Raw genomic sequence first — 23,913 nt, forward strand, 5'->3', positions numbered from 1 at the left:
CCTTCATCATAGGTTAACGTTGATGATCATTGGCTTTGCCTGTGTTAGTCGGTGTAAACTTCAAGAATGTGGGAACATTCTCCAAATGAACAAGCTAAGCTGTGATATTCTCTCCTCACTTTCTGGCCTTTAGGGATGCTTCAACAATCCCCTGTTCACATCTTTCTTTTTATCAAGTAAAAGTGAATTTTTAGTGCTTTTAATTTTATATCAGATTATAGTTTAATTTCTTAACTTCAATTTTCTAATTCTAACATCCTTAATTTTAAATGATGATTAATTTCTTGTGTATCAACTATTTTATTTTAAAAAATATTAATATCTGAGAATGTTTTTATTAATATTTAAAATTAAAATTTTAATGCCAGCAATTTTTTTTTTCAATAAAACTAATCATTTTAGGATTAGTGAAAGGAAAAGACACTTTATATAACTAAATAACTAAATAATGAAAGGAAAGGCGCTTCTCCCTTTTTATTATCATCACACAATAGTACACGCGAAACAGCAGCTCCTGAAGATCGGTTCAATAATGGAAAACTAGCTTGGCTTAGCTCTGCCATGCTGGCATCTTTGTAACGTTCCTGGATGACTCTCCAATTTCAGGGCCCAATCGGATCCATAACAATAAAGCTCCATACAATATAATTACAAAAGGATAAAGACAAAACTGGTGCATCTTCTGCAAATACTACTTCGTAATCTTCTTCTCAACTTGTTCTTATCTGATCTGGACGGCCTCTTGATCATCATAGAGACAGAAAAATCCCCACAACATTCTCCTCAAAATTTCCAACCCAGATAGACAACTTCTATAAATAGATTAATTGCTCCTGAAATCAATCCAAGCCACCTCATCTTTTCCAACCATCAAGCTTCAAGCTTTCATATTCAAACTCTCGAAACATGGCCTCCGCCAACCTTAAACTCTGCTCTCTGGCTGCCTTTGCTCTTGCGATTGTGCAGATAACAGTGGCAGGTGATCCAGATATCCTTTTTGACTATATTGCCCCAAACAATGTCGATGGGAGCTTCTTCACCTTCACTGGCTTTCGTGCCATTACAGAACAGCCGCCACCCCAAAGCTTTAAGGCCACAAAGGCAAGCGCGGTAGAGTTTCCTGCAGTTTTTGGACAGAGTGTCTCTTATGCTGCCCTACAATTCCCTGCTGGCAGCATCAATCCACCTCACACCCACCCTCGATCTGCTGAGCTATTGCTTGTGGCTCAAGGAGCCTTGCAGGTAGGGTTTGTAGACACCACCAACAAGCTCCTCACTTCCACGCTTCAAACAGGAGACATGTTCGTGTTCCCAAAGGGACTGGTTCACTTCCAACACAATGCTGACAATAATCAGACTGCTCTGGCTCTCTCTGCTTTTGGAAGTGCCAATGCAGGCACTGTCTCCATCCCCAATACTCTGTTCAACTCCTCCATTGATGACACTGTCTTGGCTTTGGCCTTCAAGACTGATGTTGGCACCATTCAGACTTTGAAGAAGGGCTTTGCTCCCAAATGAGCTTGATCGATGGGGTTCACCGGCCGTACGTCGTCGATCGAGAGTCAGTCTCTCTCTCAAAATAAGTAATAATAATTGATTCCGTAGAAGCGTTTGTGTTCAAATTATTGGTTGGTTCGTCATTTGGTTTGGCTGCTTCAGTGTAGTGTATTAGGGAGTGTGAAAGACCTTGAAGATAATCATGTGTTCCTTGAAGGGGTGGATGAACATTTGTGGATTATCTTTTCCCTAATAATAAAATTTGTTTTGTCCACCTTGAAGTTATGTTTTTTAAGCCCACTTTTAATCGACCGTTGTTTAAATGTGTTTTAAGGATATGTTTTTCTATAAAATATTTTTTTTCAAATAGTTTTCAACATTTTAAAAATAAAATTTTATTTTTTGAATATGAAAAGTAAGGTTTTCAAACGGAATCTAAATTTAATTACTTGAATTTATATCGATAGTTTGTCTTTAAATTTTAGTATTTTGTTAAATCTCTTCATACATAATCGATTAGCATGTTACATTCTTGGGGATTTGTATATATCCGAAGCAAACATGCAGCTTTATATTAAGATAACAAATAGACGAATTCGATCAATATTTTGTTTGGCCATAATATTTAATGGTTCGTTTTCAACAGGAAAATCATTAAAAAAAATAAAATGACAAGTTTGGAGTTTGAGCGATAGAAATAGATATTATGGAATTTAAATCCTTTTTTCTAAATTCCATAATACAAAAATACAAAGTACAAAATTTTTTAGTGTTGCGACCTGTAAATTTCAATAAAGTTATCATTTTTTAGATTTTTTCATAAAATACAAAATTTTCTCTTTTTTCCTTAAAAGAGTAACTTCATAAAAATTTACAATTTAAGAGGATTTAAATTCGATATTATGATATGTAGATTTAAAATTGACAAGAGGCTATTGATTGCAATCAACATTCAAGACATCAAGAAATAGTCGCAAAGGACAGCGTAACTATATGTTAACTTGTGATAAAATTAAAGAACTAAATAATTTACAGTATATTCTTGCTTTTTTTTTTTTATAATTCTATAGCACATACATTTTTACGCAAACTGTATTTTAGACCTAAAATGGCTACCAAATGCTATATTTTTTCCCCCTCCACAAATATTCACTAAGATAGGTGTGAGGTAATATTTATGGTTAATATCTATTTTTGCGCCTAAACTATATATTTAGGAGTACCAAATATGCTAAATTTTATTTTAGTTAAATTAACAAACCCTTAAACTTTTAAAAATAGGTCACACACCCAATATCCTACCATTAGATCGATGCTAATGGGCATTAAGCGAGCAAGTGGAGCTCAAAAATTTGAAGAGTTGGCAGCCGCATGTCTCCATCTTATCATCTCACCCCCCTCTTCCTTTGTGTTTGATCTCGTCATCTCTTTGGCCAAAAAAATAGATCTTGCCACCTCCCTCCCTCCCTCTCTCTAGTCCACAGCTAAACCGATGAGTACTTTCCTCCTTCTCATCTCCATTCACTCCCACTAAGGCCCTTTAGGTTCCTGATCGATGGCAAGTTTAACACTCCCTTGTCCAATCTCTTCTTCCTCTTTGATTGCCTCTCCCTCCTCTGATCTTCATCAATGGACTCAAAATAGGCGCATGATGAGGGTGTGAGCTCCGTGGATTCATTTGATGTGGAGGCTCAAACTTGGCCTTAACAAACACCTCTGCTGCATCATGTACAAATTTACATCTTGACCCACATATTGGCACAAATAGTCAATACACCTACATTTAATGGTCAATGTTCAATAATTTAATGGTAGGACAATAGGCGAAGAGAGTGGATGCGAAGAGCTTGCTGAGGATGTCCACAAACCCTACTTGTAGGGTACCCTGAGCCACTAAGAGTGGCTCAGCAGATCGAGGGTGTGTGGGGTGGATTGATGCTGCCAGCGGGGAATTCTAGGGCAGCGTAAGAGACACTCTGTCCCAAAAGTGCAGGAAACTCTTTCATGCTTGCCTTCGTGACCTTAAAAGTCGAGGTTGGTTGTTTTGTAAGGGCACGAAAGCTAGTGAAAGTGAACAAGTTTCCAACAACGTTGTCGGGGGCGATTTAGTCAACGAGTATGTCTGGATCACCTGCCCTTGTTATCTGCACAATGGCAAAAGCAGCGACAGCCAAGGAGAGGCGTGCTTTAAGGCTAACGGACATGTTTCGAGATTATGAGGATGGAAGCTTGAAGAGCTTCGAGGAAAACAAGAAAGATGATGGCTGGCTTGAATTAGGTTGAGAGATGCTTCGGATTGATTGAAGCAATCTATTTATAGCAGAAGTCGAATACATTTGAGTTTTGAAGATTACGAGGTAATTCTTCTGTTGCAGCAGTCCGATACTGCCATTTAACAAGAAAAGGAGATGGGTGTTGAGATAGTAGACAAAATTTTGTAGGGGCCAAAAAAAAAAAAAAAGTAAGTGTCACAATGGCAGACAGCAAATTAAGATTGCCATTGATAAAAACACATTGATGATAGCATTATATTATACGGAGTACATTATTTTAAAAGTCCCACCAATTTTTTCACTAAACCGCTGGCTGGAAAAGGTTGTAAAATTAATAATACAAGGATGGTACCGAACAAGCATCGTGCCTGACATAAAGAAAGTACATAATCAGAATATCATGAAATTTCAACAAGAAAATTAAAGGATCCGCCCTTTTCTAAAATTATTCCTCTAACCTCCCCACTTCATTTAATATTTTGGCGGCCTTTCCATCCAACTCTCTCTCTCTCTCTCTCTCTCTCTCTCTCTCTCTCTCAAAAATGAGAGTCTCTGCTGCAAATTATGAGATTTAACTCTTATGAATTTTTAATTTGCAATTGTGATTTTTGTATTTTTGATCATATAAATTAGTCTTTGCAATTTATCTTTCAATAAAATTTTTCGCATAATGCCTAACTATATATCATAAATACGAGTAGACGAAATTTTTGGAATTTAACTATGGGTATCCTGATAAAAATTGAACAACATGCATGTGATTCTGATTGCTAATTAAAGCTACGTAGGTGCAGATGCACTCAACGAGAAGCAAGGGAAAGGAACTACTTCCATGTTGGCTGGTAAAGCGGTTTTCCCTTTGCTTGTACTTTTGTTGGCTTCATTGAATTTTCATAACACGCCTTTATTATTTGCCGCCATTAATAAGATTTCTTCGTCATATAGTGTGTAGACATAGTTTTTCGTGGACACGTAACCAATCTATGCGTGGTATATGTATAAAATCTCTAAAACAAAAATCACTGTACGGCTCATTCTCATATTTCCCATAGAATACTTACAATAGTTTAGATAAATAACACATCAAAAACCTCTTCTAATTTACGGCTATATCGTCATCTTTTAATATTTATGTTGTTAACAGAATAAAAATGACAGCTTTCACCTAGTAAGAAAAAGGAATATAAGATTGACGGAGGACGTACGAGAACGAGCAAGAAATATTGTAAAACGAGATTCTTTTTACGTGAGCGCAAGGGGGCAGAATTTTACGGATTTCGGTAAAAAATTTACCCAACGTGAATACGCATACGAATGGCATAAGCATGAATTGAACAATCTTTATTGCATTAAATGGAGGTGTTTCTTTCTCGTACAGGCAGAGGGTCCTCATCATGAATCAGCAACGCCTTTCGGTTCTTTAATGTTCCGAGTTATGGCCGAATTTGACTTTTCACTTTAGTTTTGTGATGTTCAATTTTTCCTTCCACCACACGTATTTTATGTATACAATAATATTTCTCCTATTTAATTGTGAATTAAAAGGGAAAAAGTCGGTGCATTGTATATCTTCTTTAACTTAATTGACATATATGACCACGTTTTTGTTTAGGATTAATAATTAATTAATTGACAATTAATTATTTCCCTATACAAATTGGATGATATATTTTAATCAGACGAGCTAAGTGGTGAATTTGAATTGATGTATGATATTGATTAACATTGAATCTAATTAAGGAACAACAGAAAGAGGTCATTGAAATTGTTGGATTGCCGGATGAAGGGGGAATGTTTCAAATTGCACTGGCTTCTGCGACAGGGTAAATTGAATTTAAGCTAAAGGCCAACAAGTTTTTCGGATTTATTTCATTGCTTCACAGAGATATAGTTTCAGTTTTGACCATATACATGATCATACAAAGTTTCTATGTAGGGGGTCTGACCATAGAATTTCGAAACAAAAAGTTAAGATAAATTTACTTTAGTCTATAAACTTGAAAATGCTAAATTATATCTCGCCAAATTAAATAACAAATTACACAAACTTTTTTGAAGTGTTCATTAAAGTTACATTTTTTATTTTTAAAATTATACATAGATATATCTTAAAATACACGCTATATTTTAATTTTAAGTTTTTAAATTTTGCGTTAAATACATGGAACATGTCTATTTTTTGTCAAAAGTAATGAAAAACAACTTTTAGTTTTAATATGGTGATTAAAAGGTATATTATTTTAGTTAAAAATTAAACTTTGATAGAACTAGAATAAATATGGATATGATTTGGCAAAGGAAAAAAGAAAGAAAGAAAGAATCCATGTAGTTTACTATTTAAATAGACATGTGACTGTGTTAATTCATTTTCTTTTGCTTTGAAAGGGATAACTTGAGTGCCTAACATAGATAAAAGTTGAAGAAGTATTTAGACAAAATAATGGGCAAAAGTGAGTGTATATTATTTAATCAATGAGTTATATAAATGAAGGAAAAGGGGTGAATTACTAGAAGAGGGAAATGTAAGTTTAACCGCGACAATTGTTAGCAAGATACCAACCACTAATGTGAGCTTCTATGACTCTTTCATTTAATGCGCTCTCACATATCGCATCATGCTTCCATTTATATAAGCTGCCTTCTTGTTTCATCTTCTCTTCAAATCAATTCCCAAGTGCTATCTTCTGCATCTATCTGTTTCATTCATGGCGTTTCCTCACTTTCTGATCACTCTTCTCTTTGCATTAGCTCTAGCTTCCACCTTCGATCTCGCCGCATCCCAAGTCCTCAAGGCCAAAGTCTCTTGCTTTGACTGTACCACTCCCAACAATAATCACCAATCTCTCTCTGGTAAATTCTTCCCACTCCTCTCACTCTCATTCATATTTTCGGATCCGCGCGTGTTCGGGGTGTGTGTACGTCTATATATATATATGTATGTATGTATGTATGTATGTATGTATGTACGTACGTATTGTCTGTAATATCAGGTAACATTTAAATTTTTATGTTAATAAAGGAATTAGTTTGTTGAAAGTATATAAAAAGTATATAAGAAAACTCATGATCAATATGCTTGTCTGGACAATTTTATGGGCATACTATTCAAATTTTTTTTTTAATTCAACTCAACATATTTAATTTCCAATTGGTGTAGCAGTAGAATTCCTTATGAAATCTCAGGAGTTTAACCCATGTAAGATAATAACGAGTTACTCCGTTTATATTTAAAAAAGACTGTTAATCAATTAACTAGAACATAAATATTGATAACAAAATAATTTAATTTGATCTGCATATGCCCATAGATAGCATGGTCTTTCTCAACCCATAGAACCTAAGCTTCAAGCTTTTGATGAATTGATGAAATTATTCCCAGTTAACGAGTTACATATGATTGCTGGTTGAATACTGGTGACAGAGATCAAGGTTTCAGTGAAGTGCGAGAACGTGAGAAAAGCGGTGGTGGCAAGCACAGAAGAGGATGGGTCCTTCAAGGTGGAGCTTCCAAGAGACCCCAAAAACTCAGCGGCTTCTGATGTGAAGTGCGTGGCAAAACTGCTGGGAGGACCAAATCAGCTTTACGCTTCAGAGAAAGACAAGGCATCCCTAATAGTGAAGACCACAGAAGCCAACACCTACACCATCTCCACTCCTCTTGGGTTCCTCACATCATGCCCTCAAAACAAGCTTTGCAAGTTTGGTTCATCAGAGACCATCGATATTCCTCTTCCTCCAGAGTGGGGCTTTGCGCCTTCCAGCTACTACATCCCTTTCTTCCCCATCATTGGAATTCCCTAGTTATCTTATCTCTCTCTCTCTCTATATATATATACACACACACATACACAAGCGTGTGATTATATATATTATTTATGTGTCTATGGAACGTACCATCTTAGTTGATCTTGACGACGTCATCTACGGTTTTGCGTTGTATTGTTCTATGTGAAGTTGTCCGCTTGTCATTACTTAATATATGGATTATGGGGTATGTTTTATCTTGTGCATGTACTTCTGGTTCAGATCAAAAGATTATACTATAAATTAATAACGGTGTCAGGCAATCAGGCATGCTGGTCGATGGATCTTAACCTCCGGCAAAGGCAAGAGTGAAGTACAGTGATGGGTCCTCTGAACAATTAATGCGAGTGTCTGTGTAGTGTATGGAGACCTTGGACCTGGTCATTGATGATGGAGATTACACAAGCAAGATGGGGGGAAATCTGAAAGGACAGTGACATTAATTATGACCAGCAGGTGCTGTCTGCCTACAATTATCGGCCAACACCAGCCACAAAGCTGGCCTTAGCAACCTCTATTCTGAAAATTTTTGATGTGTTTGAATTAACGGGTATTTAGATTTAAATTAAATATTTTATCTAAATATATAAAAAATTATAAATTTTTATTTTTATTTTAAATTATATTTTTTATAATTTTAAATTTTTTTAACAGTCTAATTATTTAAAATTTTAATCACTTTAAACATTTTATTTTCTTTGTGCTTTTATTACTGATATATCTATGCTCTTATATATTTTCTCATCTCTTGTTAAGTAAAAAAATAAAAATAAATTCATTATTTTTAATTTTTTATTTTTATTTGAATCTCAATTCATCTCTCTTCCTATTTAATTTTTTAAAATTATTCAAATAAATAATTTTAAATATGTAGATTTTAAATGTGAGAGATTCCAAATTTAAAATTCAAATCCATCTATTTAAATGCTACATAAAATTATTCAATTTCTTAATGCTTAATTTAAGATAAATTAAATCTATAAATATAATACAAAATGAAAAAAATAAAATAACTAAATTTTATGTATTATGTATGCATCACATATATTAAATACAGACTTGACAAGACACACGCACAAATAATATTTCTAAATTTGAGATAAATTAAATCCATAATGTAAAATACAAAATAGAAAAAAAATAAAAAATTAAATTTTTAATGCCTCGCGTTCTAAGTAAGAAATTAATATCATCCTTAAAAATATGTCGACGACGTTTCAATTTCAAGAGATTTTGTGTATCATGTTAAAATAAAACATCATGCAATAGATGAAGGAGAATAATCGATAAATTAACAGTGACCCTTTTTTTATAAAAAAAAAACGTGTTGCAATGGGATGCAAAAATCAAAATGAATATTGATTCATTTAACGATAAAAGTAAAATTACTCAAACTTTAATTATTTATAATTTAAAATTTATTTTTTAAAAATTTAAAATTTAAATTGTTTTTAAATATATAATTTAAAACTTAAATTATATATTAATTCTTAAAAAAAATATCGTATAATAATCAATCCTTACTATAGGGCACCTTTTAAAAATATTTTTTGAATCCCTGAATATAAAACATGTAGAGGGTTATTTATTATCATTTTTAATTTTAATTTTATTGTAAATTTAATTTATATCTTATCATATACTTTGTATCTTTCTATTTTTTTAACAGAATTAAAATAAAAAAATTAAAATATATTTGATAAATTAATTATCATTTCTCGATTCTTTTAAAATAATTAAAAGTGATGTATAATAACAATGGCAGAGGATATATTATTTAATTTACCGGGTCATAAGATGGACGCGGAGAGACGAGGGAAGTGACTTGTGAGCAGAGCTTAGTTTGGCGAGCGGTGAAAGACACCTCGAATATGGCCCACACACTTCGCTGTCCTTTCACTTTGAATTTGAACCTTTCCCTTCCCCATTCACACCAATTCGTATTTGCCTGGGTTTAGTTGAAGCTGTAGTTTAAGGGGCGCGTTTGGATTTCAGTTTATATTTAAAAAAAATATTATCTCTTCATTTAAAAATATAAAATATTTTTAATTAAATCTCATTTTTAATAAAATAATTATCTATATTTAAATTAATCTCATTATTTTATATTTATTCATATTTAATGGAGTATTTTACTTTAAAATAAATATAAAATGACTTATTTAATATGAGCACTTTTAAAAAAATAAGAATACATCTTAAAATATTAAAAATACTTTATATTTTTTAACATCTAACCCTTTTTAATGAAGGAAGTATTTGAAATATTTAATTATTTATTGAATTTAATAAAAGCACATCTTAAATATAGTTTGAATATATTTTTGAGAGCTGTTCGAATAGGCTTTAAGTCCATTCATTTAATAAACATTTCACATCACATAATATGATAATAATTATTTAATTTAATTAAATATTTATTAGAAATTTTGCCACATAATACTCAAAATGTATTAAATTTTAAATTTTTGAGAGAGACAATATACATATAAATATTTTAATCCTAATAATTGTTTTAAATTTTTTTAAAAAAATTTATCTTAACAATTTTTAAGTATTAATATAATTTAATTACTATGTAGCTGAGATACTCAATGAGTGAGTAGGATTATGTCAATTGGAATCTTGCATTTACCCCTACCTCTAACTTTGTTTTTTGTTAGTTCATGACAATTGCGTGTCACTTACTTAATTTACATCCCAACGCTGGCTGCATTCACTATTTGAATATGTTAAAATGTGGACCCGGCTTAACGCGAGAAGGTTGCGTTGATTAAAACTGGCCCAACCCTGATTTGGTAAGGATTCGTGTCAAATTTATAGTCTTAATATTAAAAGGTCCACAACCTCGCTCTCTTAGTATTTTGAATTAAAATATGGTATTAAATACTTCATTCAGTCTAAGATGTAAAAAGTTTTTTAAAAAATTTGCATATACAAATAAAGTTCATATTTTCATAAAAATTTATATTTTTTTATCCCTAGTCTCAATTATCAATGTATTTTATGATGAGTGGATAGAATTGTCAATTAATATTGGCCCTTAAAGAGTTAAAGCCTAAACAAGTAATTTTAATAAGTTTGATTATGTTTTAGGGCTTCCTTTTATAGGACCAGGCCCAACCCTAGTCCTAAAGGGTTGAAGAGCCGGCCCTCAAGACCTAAGCCCCTTTTTTTTCAATTTAAAATTTTAAAATATATATTTATAATTCTAAAAAAAATTGTTACACATAAGATTAAGGTTAAAAATAAATTTAAATCAATTCACACCACAATTAATAAAGAAAACTTAAATATCCAGTCTAATATTAAATAGCAACATCAAAATTAATATCAATAAAAATTAGATTTAACCAATATTATCAACTAAATCTTAATAAATGAATGAATGAGAGATAAATGAGTCTAATATATTCATTTGTTTTAGTTATCTATTTAATCTTCTATTTTCTATTTTATAATTTTTGTAACAAAATAATAAAAGGTCTTAAAAGGGCCTGACTTAGCCCTAAAAGGTTGACCCTTTTATTTTCAGACTTAAAAAAGTTGGCCCTTTTAAGTTTGAATTATCATTTTTCACTCTAAAATAGTGGCCCGGATTTAATTATTTTCAAGCTTAAAAAGACTGACTCGATGGGATCGGCTTTAATTGATAACTCTATAAGTGAGAGATAAATTTATAAAAGAATGTAGGTTAATAAATATAAGGAAAAATATGGATTTTTTTTAATATATAGTAGGTTGTTTATGCTTTGAATTAAAATTAATTGAAAAAATATTTATATTTTAGACTGAAGAGGATATTATATACTGTACACACACGCTCTCCGCCCCTCATCCCTCCTGAGTCCTGACTCTAACTTAATGCCCACGCACTCTGGGGTTACTCGCTCTCGATGATTTTGAATCTGGACAACCGGATTACAGATTAAAAAAACCATGTTAGTTGGTATTCAACAGCATCGTGTCATTGTTTTAGCCCCCCCCCCCCCCTCCCCAAAAAAAAAGGTATCATGTCATTTGCCATTCTGCTCAATGGTTATTAGTATAAAAAATATGCCAAGTTATCAAATAAAGATAAACCCCCCTCCCCAAAAAAAAAGGTATCATGTCATTTGCCATTCTGCTCAATGGTTATTAGTATAAAAAATATGCCAAGTTATCAAATAAAGATAAATAAAAAAATACTATTAGTTTAAAGATAAATAAATATTTTATTAAAAATAAAATTTAATTAAAAATACTTTATATTTATAAATAGAGAGAGTACACGAGTTTCTTTACATAATTCAATTTCTCCGTGTAAAGATTAAAATTGTTTGTTTGGGAGAAAAAAATAAAGGTCCCTCCCAATCGGAACAGGAATTTTTTTTTTTTGGGTCACCATGGTGCACAATGTGTACCGTAGCATTTTATCCTGGGAAGAATACTACTACTATTATATCAGGGTAATTGTAAATTATAGTCACAATCTGTAGATTTCATCAGCATAAAAAAAAAAGTTTTCTATGTCTGTAAGTTGATTCGGTCCATACACTGGGGACAAAAATGTATGACACATCGTACCGAAGTCTTCAGTTCGCGAAGCAAACGCAGGAGACTTTTGTTGAATTTTTCTGGTGAATTAATTTAAAATTTATCTGGGAATTATTTACGTTATATTATTATTAGGGAAAGCAAAACATCCATGGACCCTAGAACACAGAGATGTCAAATGTCAAATGGATCTTTCAATAAAAAGGTCATATTCTTGTACGGGGGTATCAAGCAAATGTTGACATTGCTTCGCGTGGCCCAAATTTAGATACAAAGACCAAGTCCCCTTGACATTACTTATTATTATAATATATGACTCCCTCAACAATATAATGGGGTCTCACCTGGAATAATTGTTTTCGGATAATGAAAATACTTTTTTATTAGTAATTTTTTGGTCCAATTCTTTTTATATTTATTAGTGGTTAAATTTCAATGGCTGAATCCCTTTCAAAGTACATCGAGCTCTTTTTCATAATTCATCAGGGCAAAAGTTTTAATGGGTCAAGTCTTATCCCTTCCCTCTAAGCCAAGTAAGAAAAAAACCTCATATCTTGAAGAGATCGGTTTCGGTGCTTATCATTGTGATGAGATTTAGGCCCTCTAAGTAAAAAAAAAAAAAAAACCTCATATCTTGAAGAGATCAGTTTCAGTGCTCATCATTGTGATGAGATTTAGGCCATCCAGATTTTGATCTGGATGGTCCAGATTTAAAAAATTATTATATATTTTTATTTTTATATTTATTAAAATAAAAATATATAAAAATTATAAAATAATTTTAATAAATTTTTTATTTTTAATATGACCTAAATTTAATTTAGAGGGTCCAATTTAATATTAAAATTTTTATAATTGATATGTATTGACTATCTAGATGTACTCTGCACAGGCTATATTACAGTTAATTTGGCCTGTGTAGAGTATATCTGGATAGTCAATATATATCAATTATAAAAATTTTAGTATTAAATTGAATCCTCTAAATTAAATTTAGGCCATATTAAAAATAAAAAATTTATTAAAATTATTTTATAATTTTTATATATTTTTATTTTAATAAATATAATATATAATAATATTTAAAATTTAGAACATCCAGATTAAACTTTGAATGACTCAAATCTCACCACAACCATGAGCACCATCTCATATCTTGAATGCGCCATGTCATGCTTAGATGGCAAAAAACAGACGAAATGATGATGTCTTGTTCCTGGATCGGTGAAGTGTTGAAGAAACCATTTTCAATTTTTCCTAGTGAGACAAGGCCATTACACAGTAATGATTTTGTTGTCCGGAGAACCAGTGCATGAGCAAAGCTAAGGATATATTGGTTTTTTTGGTTGGATTCATGTTATGTCTATAAAGAGAAAAATTAAAAGTGCGCTAAAAGAAAGGGGAACTTTTTATACAATGCACAATGACACAAGAAATATTACTATTCAATTTTTTATGCTTTAATTTTTGTTCGCTCTCAAGTCCCAACCCGACCGTTAATGGTACAAGGTTTAAATTTAAAGCACTTTTACAAGTATTTAAGCCTTTTACAGCCAAATCAAATGTTTTTTAGTTAAATATCAAATATATCGACCTGAAGCCAGAGCTCACAAGCAACTAAGTGAAAATATTACTTAAAGGGAACTAATACAGTTCCGTATCATAAATCCACAGCTTCCAACTTTAGTCGGGTTGTAATGGAATGAATTCTCTTCTTAAAATTGAGGCTATATTTGGCCGGAAGGGAGGGGAGTGGAAGAGAAAGGGGGAAGGAAACCCTCCAATCTGGAGGAAGCTTTGGAGAGAATGAGAGAAAAAATTTTAAAAAAATTTTCCTCAACAAAAAATATTTTTAAAATTTTTCCTCCTCTCTAGCCAAACAAGTTCCAAGGGTTTACACATATATGAGTCTACATATAGGCATGGCTTCAATGCCATTGGAATGGAGATCGTGGTCCTGGCGCAAGGTGCCCGTGGTGGAATTCTAAAAGATAGGAATGGAAGTCGGATTGTGGGTTTTAATAACAAGGTGGGCTATGTTCTTCCAATTATTTCTGAAATTTATGATATCTATAAAGGGCTAAATTATGACAGGGCAGTGGAGATATTACGTGATTATGTGTAGGCTATCTCCATGATTTTAAGGGACAATTATAATTATCATCCCTTTCAACATATCATTGATGCCACGGGGAAGATTGCGATATAGGAAATTGGATTTTTTTTTTTTTTCATTTTTTGTATTGGGAGGACAACAGGGAGGCAGATTATCTTGCTACTCCGTGTCATAGTCTTCCCACTGATTCCAACTTCTTTGAGTCTCCACCAGTTTTACTTACTTTTCTTATCAGGATGCGCTGTTGAAGCTTTGTGTTTTTTTTTTTTTTTAATCGTTGTATGAAATATTCTTCTGTATTAAAAAAAAAAGAATGCATTCTCTAATTTACTCGCTGGTGCACTCCAAGTGAAAGGAGTTATAATTATCTAACTGTAAGATTTTGAGTTAAAATGTATATAAATAAAAATGTATTTGAAGAAGTTACTTTCAATTAAGCTGGTTATGAGAAAATATAATTTTTGATCTTTGTATAATTTTTTTAATAAAAAAAATTTAGACAATAAGTTTTGGAAATTTATTAGGATCAGAATATATTTTCACATTGAACAAGTACCTATAGAAGCATTTATAGATAAAAATTTTGTTGGTTGATCTCTGCATAATTGTCTTTAAGCCATGGTGTTCCGGAATGCAAAGAATAAGACCCAATAAAAAAATCTTGGATGCAAGATGGCATGTATTAACAAAACGACACATCAGACTAGAAAGTTAAAAGTGCCAGAAAGCCAACGACTTGTTCAAAAAGGGTCATTGGATATCACAGACACTCGGACAGGCATAGAGCCAATGAAAAGAAGGGAAATTCCTTTTGGGCCACAAAGACGCATTCTCACTCCCACAAGGCCACAACCGCGTGGAAGTTTCCACTTCCATCGCCCTCTCTCGCCAAAATTTCTAACTTCACACGCTCAATCTTCCTGTCCCCACCACTTCTTGTTTACTTTTTTCGTGACTGTATATATTCACTTCTACATCATCTCATCTCAAAACATGCAAATCTCAACTAAATCCACAACATCAACATAATCACGTAGCCCAATGGAGGCTCCTTACCCTGGTTTTCGCTTCTACCCAACAGAAGAAGAGCTCGTCTCCTTCTACCTCCACAACAAGCTCGAAGGTCTCAGACCCGACATGGACAGAGTCATCCCTGTTCTTCAAATCTACAACGTCGAGCCCTGGCAACTCCCACGTACTCATTCACTCCCTTGTCATCATTAATAATGTAGCGTATATGTCAGAGTCATTTCATCGTGTCTGATATATTACTTGTGCATATGTGCAGAGCTTGCTGGAGAAGCATGTCGCCTGGATACAGAGCAATGGTTCTTCTTCTCGCCGAGGCAAGAGAGAGAAGCAAGAGGAGGGAGGCCCAACAGAACCACCACTTCGGGATACTGGAAAGCCACCGGTTCTCCGGGTTACGTTTACTCTTCCGATAACAAGGTGATCGGCGTGAAGAAAAACATGGTTTTTTACAGAGGCAAAGCTCCCACCGGCAGGAAAACCAAGTGGAAGATGCATGAATACAGAGCCATTGAACCCTCCAACTCCGCCGCCTCCATTCCCACGGTACGTACGTACATACATACATACATATCCTGATCACCACTTTCTTTACGTAAGGCTTTCTTCGTATATGTATACTCGCTATGGAAGATTCATCTGGGTGCGTGTGTTGTAGTTGAGGCACGAATTCAGCTTGTGCCGAGTTTATGTGATATCGGGGAGCTTCAGAGCATTTGATCGACGGCCATTTCAAGGGGACGGAGCCTCTGGTTCTGGTGCCGCAACTAGTATTCCTGATGGCGAAGGTCGGAGAGCGAGCTCGTCGTCCGACACTTCAAACTCAGGAGCAGACCATGCAGAAGTTGCAGAACGGAATGCCAATGATGAGATTGTACGAGAGCCTCTGTGGGAATGGGAACAGCTTAATTGGCTCTGATGATTATGGGAATGAGATCAACTTAATTAGTTGCCTCTAACTCTAGGCGCACCTGATAATAAGCGTTTAATCTGTAACATAGTAGTCGTGTTTGATTTTGTTTATAGAGAAGAATTTATTCTTTCCCCAAAAAATAACGTGGATATTAAGATCCTAGGAAACCAATCGGGTAGTCGTTGTCTCTTCATCGGAGCAATTAGGAGTTTTTCCGCACTCTGCAAAAGATATTACACGTCGTTTTTGTATTAATTAATTAATTCAGTATCCATCTCAAGAGTAATTGTCTATTTATAAATCCATTTACTATATATGTTGATGTGAACGGGTCACCGGTGAAATTGAATTTGTCTTGTTATTTTTCAAAACACGTGTCAAGATATATCATCGTTGGCTGACAGCTGTGAGAACGTGAAAGATAAAAACCCCGTCCATTCGGGACTAAATACAGGAACATTTGACTAATTCCCTCCGGTGCGGTGATCCGTGAAAATTAATTGCCTTTCTGCACATGTATCTTGAACATATTAATTCGGATTTTGTCTGAAGTGTATTGGCACAAAATCAAAAGTACATCTTATCTCGAAAATAAGTTTAAAAAATTGCCACAAAGGGTATTTAATACAATTAAGAATAAATAATAATAAAATTTCTCTCAAATTATGTAAATAATAATTTAATTTTTAAAAATGTCATAATACCACTGAAAGTCCTTAAGAATTTATTTATCAATATTTTTTTACGAAAAAAAATCATTTTACTCTTATTGACAAATTATGATTTATTGTTTAATTCTTGTAATTTTTTTACAAAATTATAATTTTTTAAATAAAAGTTGTAAATGGAATATGTTATTTTGAGAGTTTGTTTTTCAATGATAGAAATTACACTTGATAAATTATAATTTTTTATTCAATTCTTGCGATTCACAAAATAAAAGTTATGATTGGAGCATGTTTTTTAATAATAGAAATTACATTTGATAAGTTATAATTTTTTATTCAACTCTTGTGATTTACAAAATAAAAATTGTGATTTTTTAAACAAAATTGATGATTGGGTCTCGCTATTTTCAGTAAAGGTAAAATGATATTTAAAAAAAATTATTGACAGAGAGATTCCTGAAAACTTCATTAATATTATAGCATTTTGATGGACTGAATTATTATTTACATAATTTAAAAAAATTTTATTGTCATTTTTTTAAAAATTAATGTGCAAATTTTTAAAAGATGGTTGATCATTGAATATATATGTGTGTGTGTGTATGCATGCATGTATGTATATATTTTAAAGGTCAAAAGATTATATTAAGAAATAAGAATATAATATCTTACAGCTGAATATTTATAAAAGAAAAATTATAACAGAAAAAGGAATCTATAGGCCATTGATGGTTAGGTTTCACTGTTCGGATAGAGTTGAATTGCTTGAAAAAATGAATTCTATCTTGTGTGAAGCTGTTCGTCTTGCAATTGATTGGATTGTAGTTTTCTCGATAAGCTTCAATCAATAAACTATCCAATCTATGCATTTGTTCCAGTTCGCTCACGAATTCAAGGATCCAAACTAAGGGTGTTCAAAACCGATCCAAATCGAAAGGATCAATCCAAACCGACAAAAACCGATCAAAACCGAACAACAATCAGGTCCGCTTCGGTTTTTATGATATAAAAACCGATTGGTTCGGTTCAAGTTCGGTTTTGAGTACAAGAAACCAAACCAAACCGAACCAAACTTGATTAAAAAAATTCTATTTATTTATTTGTAAAATATAAAACCATTTATTTACAAGAAGCATTTTGTTTTGAATTTTTTATAGTAATAAATAAACATTTTTAAAATACTTGAATGAAAATGCATAATATTAAGTGATTATAATAATCATACTATGATCATCATTTAATTATTTACAACCTAAAAGTCTCAGCATTCAATTTATCTACAAAAAACATTTTGTTTTGAATTTTGTATAATAAGTTTTTCATTATTTATTAAAATATAGATACATAGATAAACATTTTTAAAGGATTTTAACGAAAATACATAATATTAAATAATTTTAATCTTAAAAACTTATATTAATTTTTATGATTAATTATTGTTATCACATTGAAATTTTATTATATTTTTATACCTTTATTTATGAAAAAAGGAGTCAAAAAGAATTAAATTTAATTTTAGTACATAACACCATTATGAAAATGGAGAAAAGGAAAAAAAATTAAACAAGTCCATTAAAACTTGATCAAGACCTTAACCAAACCGAACCAAACCGAAAATAAAACCGAACCAAACCGAACTTCATAAAAACCGATCAGGTCTCAATTATCAGTAAACCGAATGGTTCGGTTCGGTTTGGTTTTTGCCCAAAACCAAACCAAACCGAACCTATGAACACCCCTAATCCAAACTAGAATTGCTTGTGGGTATGCAAGTTTGAAATATTCAAGATCTTTGTGGTGAGCATGCCCGATGAGAAATTTGCAAAGTTCTCTAGAGTTGTATAAAATTAGAGCTCCATAACAATAACTTTCTATTTCTTGAGCTTTGTTATTCCAATCTTCCATCTTTGAGAGATGGTTAGTTGAAATGTCTATTTTAAAGAAAAGTATCTTATTATTCTTATCTTCATTTGCCTTAGTTATCCTTGGTTCCTGCAAAACCTTTAAGCACGCATTCTTGAGAAATTCTAATTCACCTTGAAATTCTTTGATTACATGATTGGGAGAAAAGTTAAAAGATCCATGTAGCGCTTGATTTCTCTTGAACCAAAGAAGATGACGAAGGAAAAAAAAAATCCCTTATAAGTGTTGAAATCTCTTATCTAGAATTAACTCAGTTGATATGTTAATGATCCAGTTAACAATACCTATGGAAGAAATTTCACAAGTTCCAATACCAAGCAAGCTATTTTAAATAGCTTTTGTGAAAGAACAATCACAAAATGAACATTTCAAGGATTCTTCATTATTACATCCAAAAACACAATGTATTACGGCTAGGACATGGTGATGAACTAGATAATGCGACAGTAAGGATAAGTATATAATGGTCAATAGTTGAACAAACCCTTGCAATGTAAAATAAAAAACCCGCAAAAAAATTTTAAGTGAATGCTTTAAATCACAAATCAACATATTGATCATGTTCAACTTGAGTTCTCATCACCCTAGTCAGGGTGATGAGATAAATTGTCCAAATTTTTATCTAAATAATCTATTAGGATGATCTAGATTCAAAATTTTTATTTTTATTTTTAGTTTATATTTAGTAAAATATAAAAATTATGAAAAAAGGAATATAAATATATTTTTCATCAACTTAGATATATTCAATCTAGATAATTTAATATTAAAAATTTTAATAATTTTTATAAATTAACTATCCAGATTTAAAATTTCTAACTTGCAATTTTTTAAATCTTTTTTAAAAAGTGACTATTAAAAAATTATCTTTATTTTTAATATTTTATTTATCAATGTAAAAATTATAAAAAATTAATATTAAATTTAGACTGTTTAAAGTATATTCAAATAATTTATTTGTAAAATTTTTTTAAAAATTAATATTAAATTAGGCTACTTAAATTAAATTAATAATGTTTATATCGATGCCGTATATATTGATTAAAAAATTTATAAGCTTGTGAAACTTTTCCTTTATAAAGATCCAACTAAAATTCCAGCTAAAAAGAAAACCTAAAATCAAGTTAAAAATACCAAATCCTTTCCACCTAATCCGTTCGTCCATGTAAAAGTTTTTTATTTTTTATTTATTTTTAACAATACAAAGACAAGCATCATTCCATGTAAAAGTTTAGTCAGGGCTTAATACAGAACCAGCCAGTAATGGACGTGGACTTACCGGCGGACAACGATGATGAGAATTATAAATTTACGATCCTGTCCTCTCCAAACATAATGAAAATAGGAGTAACACGATGCGATAATAAAATACTAATAAAATAAGAAATGATCGCCAGCGAATTCAAACTTCCAATCTTGTCCTTCTTCTCCCGTGACGATGAGGCCTCGAAGATCTAACTAGACTAGAAAAGGAAGAGAGAACAGAAAAGCTCTGCCAGACCGCCAATTCCCGATGGCGATTCTTTATGCTCTGGTGGCTAGAGGTACGGTGGTGCTGGCGGAGTTCAGCGCCGTCACTGGCAATACGGGCGCCGTGGCTCGCCGGATTCTGGAGAAGCTGCCGGCTGAAGCCGACTCCAGGCTCTGCTTCTCTCAGGATCGTTATATCTTTCACATACTGCGATCCGATGGCCTAACCTACCTCTGTATGGCCAACGACACCTTTGGAAGTTAGTCTCATTCCCCTCCTGACCATTTCCTGAACTGATTGTGTTTTCGTTCATTCGTTTTATAGTAACCAGTGAGCATTGGAAAACGTTTCGTCCAGTGGGTATATCGTTATTGTATATCCTGTAGGCATGGTAACACGCGCTGAATAAACGTCTAGGGAAGTGAGGTTTCTGGTGGAAAAAAGTATTTAGGGTTTGACCTGGTGGAGTTCTGGTTATATCGTGTCTCTGAAATGGGGAGTGTCTATAGACTCTATTCTAACGAATATAATTTTTTTCCTATTCTTTTGTCATTATCAACCAATTAACGAGCACAAAATTTCAGTACTTAAAAGAAAGAACCGGAATTCATTAAGCAGAAACCAGGCAATGCTGGAATTCAGCTTTGGTAAAGATAGATATTCTTTGCAGTCTTTCGCAATCTACAGAGGACATCACTCTATCATTCTGTACTCAAAACTTCTTCCATTGTTCAATATTTGCTACCATGCGTTTCAATCCCACAGCCCTCACACGGATCGTGCGTGGCACACATTTAGTCTAGTCAATACTTTCTTAAAAATATTCCTCTCTGGAAATTGTAAGAGAGATTATCGAAAAGTTCTAAATGAAGCATCAAACATTCCAGAAAAACAGATTATTCCTACCTCCTGTACAATGCTTCAAACTTCAAAGCAAAATACCCTGAAAAACCTGTACATGGTAATTTCAAGAAAACTCGTCCTTCAATTGTTTGACTGAACCACACTACTCCACTGCACTCCATTGATTGCATAACGTCCAGCATCACTTGACTTCCTGTTTATTGCAAACCCAAATTGTCTAATTTTTGTTGATTACCAGAACAAGCTGCAGCTTGAAATTCAGAAACATTGGAACATGAATTTCAACAAGGTTTTTAGAACCAGCCTGTACCAAGCGCCAGCTATCTCAAACAAGTCTATCACTAACTCATGCAGCTAACTTTCCATGTGCCTTGCAAAGGACATTGGATCTCCCACCCACTCTCTCTTTCAGAAACATGGGAACATTGAATTTCAACAAGGCTTCCAGAAGCAGCCTGTACCAAGCACCATCTATCTTAAACAAGTCTATCACTGACTCATGCGGCTAACTTGCCATTTACCTTGCAAAGGAGATTGGATCTCCCACCCACTCTCTCTTTCTCTCTAACTTTACAAGGAATTCACAGAAATAAAATTCAATGGATTCATTCTCCTTGCAAATTTATGCACGCGTTCTAGTTATTTGTCCTTGTTTACAAGTTTATGAAGCACAAATTCTTTTTCATAATGGTAATGCTTTTACCTTACACCAACTGGTCACATATCAATTTTATGGCTGTCTCCTGACCTATGTTACCTAATTCATGATATTCCATGATGCACATTGGTATCAGTACTTGGTACACTATTTTGTGCAATTCGCACTGTGAGTGGGCGGGCTTAGCTTGTATGCTATTGATTCACTTGGCATCACTGTTTGGTTTTGCTTGGATTCATTTTTGTAATATTTATTTGAAAAGTATTTTGCTTATATTTGATAAAAATTCAAGTGCAGGGGCCCCCCCCCTTTTGTGGCAATATGAATGCAGGGAACTATTTTGTATCACACTCACAAATCTTACCCCTCAAAACTCTACATCAGTGGGTAGCATTCTAGAAATATTTACAAATCATACTGCCCGTTCACAGGATTGGGGTCTTTCTCTTCTAATTTGGAGTTGATTTACAGTTAATCATTTGTAGAACTAGAGCCCTTGTGAAAAGTTTCCTGTCCTAAAAAAGAAGGAAGTGTTTTTAAGTCCAGCTTCAATTTTAGCTTTCTGCTTTTACTAATCTTCTTCGGCTTCCATCTTTTACATTTCTGAAATCCTTACTACTACCTGGAGAGAATTTCAAATTTTTCCTAACTACCCATCAAAGGATATTGAGTATTCTTGGAAACAAACACTACAAGAGTTTGGTGCAGGTGAATATTGATCATCTTTTTGGAAATTCCATAAACAAGTTATCCCTTGTAAGATAGTTTGAATTCTACTAACATAAGAGCTACTGTTCACCACTTTATTTAATCCTTCATATGACTTTGACTAATTTTCTTCACTAAATAAGCGTTGAATTCGATTGGATATTCATTTTTAAGCTGTGATGTTGTTTCTTCATGATTCTTTTTCTAACTTTGTGATGTCTCATTTCTGCTTGGCTTAGGGAGAATTCCTTTTGCTTACTTGGAAGATATTCAAATGAGGTTTATGAAGAATTACAGCCGAGTGGCCCTTTATGCACCAGCTTATGCAATGAATGATGAGTTCTCAAGGGTTTTACATCAGCAAATGGAATTTTTTTCTTGTAGTTCTAGTGCAGATACTCTCAACCGCGTGAGGAGCGAAGTTGGTGAGGCAAGTGTTATTCTAGCCAAGCTTTTTGCATCCTTTCCCCCCTCCTCATCTTTCCTTGCCATTTGTTGTATCTGGCATGATCTGCATCCTCTTTTTGCATTTATGATGGTTAATATTCCTTTGGCCTTATTGGGGGTCATTAGAGCTTATAATCTGTCATTCAGATTCGCACTATCGTGGTGGAAAATATTGAGAAGATATTGGAGAGAGGTGACCGGATTGAGCTTCTTGTGGATAAGACAGCAACAATGCAAGACAGTTCGTTTCACTTCAGGAAACAATCCAAGCGCCTCCGAAGAGCTCTTTGGATGAAAAATGCCAAACTTTTGTAAGTACATAGGTTTTTTCTATGATTTGTACTAAAAGTATAAATTTTCAAAATTTACATCGTAGATTATGTGATGCAATGGCTCACATCAAATTTTGCCTTAACCAATTTTGCTTCTGTTCTTTGACAGGGCATTGTTGACATTCTTGATTGTTCTATTTCTTTACTTCATAATTGCTGCTTGTTGTGGAGGCATCACTTTACCATCCTGCAGATCTTGATTAGACACTTTTGCTGTTTAATATTTCGGAGGCTTGCAACTATCAAGATTATTCATGCCAATATATATCTGAGAAGATTTAAGCTTATCAGGTTCAGTCTTTGAGTTGAGCGAGTGGAAGTGACATCCATCTGCAAGGATCCAGAAACAGTTATATATATATATTGCTCGTGTCTTTTTTGGTGCAGTATCACAAGTGTATGCTGAAGTCTGATTAGTTACTATTCTGTGATTAAGAGGCGTCCCGCTGTAAATGTCTGGATTCTTACCATTTTGCTTTATTATGTAGGTTAAAATAATTATTCTTGGTTAATTGCATGGAGTGTGCTTGGAGACGCTATGGCCATAGCTATTTGTTAATTAGCTGGATCGGAATATGATGGCAGCATAGGTCAGGGAGAATTATAATCGTTCAAGTATTTGTTTGGTGTTTGATCCTCCGCTTTTTAATACGATACTGGTTTGATGCCTTGTA

The 23,913-nt window shown here is 33.0% G+C and overlaps 4 protein-coding genes across 5 annotated transcripts; all 4 read left to right on the forward strand.

Annotated features, from left to right (window-relative positions):
- The first annotated feature begins 906 nt into the window (after window positions 1-906).
- LOC129312743 (germin-like protein 9-3) lies at window positions 907-1,547 on the forward strand. The gene has a single exon (XM_054955429.1). The coding sequence runs from the start codon at window positions 907-909 to the stop codon at window positions 1,516-1,518; it is 612 nt and encodes a 203-aa protein (XP_054811404.1). The 3' UTR covers window positions 1,519-1,547.
- A 4,883-nt stretch (window positions 1,548-6,430) lies between these two features.
- On the forward strand, window positions 6,431-7,780 carry LOC129314595 (uncharacterized). The gene is made up of 2 exons (XM_054958077.1): window positions 6,431-6,620; window positions 7,192-7,780. The coding sequence occupies exons 1-2, from the start codon at window positions 6,476-6,478 to the stop codon at window positions 7,569-7,571; spliced, it is 525 nt and encodes a 174-aa protein (XP_054814052.1). The 5' UTR covers window positions 6,431-6,475; the 3' UTR covers window positions 7,572-7,780.
- A 7,470-nt stretch (window positions 7,781-15,250) lies between these two features.
- Window positions 15,251-16,501, forward strand: LOC129314690 (NAC domain-containing protein 90). Its single transcript, XM_054958194.1, has 3 exons — window positions 15,251-15,421; window positions 15,515-15,801; window positions 15,914-16,501. Exons 1-3 carry the CDS (start codon window positions 15,268-15,270, stop codon window positions 16,172-16,174), a joined length of 702 nt encoding a protein of 233 aa, XP_054814169.1. The 5' UTR covers window positions 15,251-15,267; the 3' UTR covers window positions 16,175-16,501.
- Window positions 16,502-20,151: 3,650 nt separating this feature from the next.
- Window positions 20,152-23,913, forward strand: LOC129312530 (vesicle-associated membrane protein 714). Of its 2 annotated transcripts, XR_008593606.1 has the most exons (5): window positions 20,152-20,489; window positions 22,700-22,890; window positions 23,055-23,218; window positions 23,349-23,636; window positions 23,728-23,913. XR_008593606.1 is itself a non-coding variant. In XM_054955182.1 (4 exons), the coding sequence occupies exons 1-4, from the start codon at window positions 20,273-20,275 to the stop codon at window positions 23,437-23,439; spliced, it is 663 nt and encodes a 220-aa protein (XP_054811157.1). In that variant the 5' UTR covers window positions 20,152-20,272; the 3' UTR covers window positions 23,440-23,913. The 2 variants fall into 2 exon arrangements, 1 of the variants encoding a protein (XP_054811157.1); XM_054955182.1 differs by having other exon boundaries at window positions 23,349-23,913.

Source organism: Prosopis cineraria, unplaced genomic scaffold (assembly GCF_029017545.1).
Source record: "Prosopis cineraria cultivar Desert tree isolate PC_DT_omini unplaced genomic scaffold, ASM2901754v1 PC6, whole genome shotgun sequence".
NCBI lineage: Eukaryota > Viridiplantae > Streptophyta > Magnoliopsida > Fabales > Fabaceae > Prosopis > Prosopis cineraria.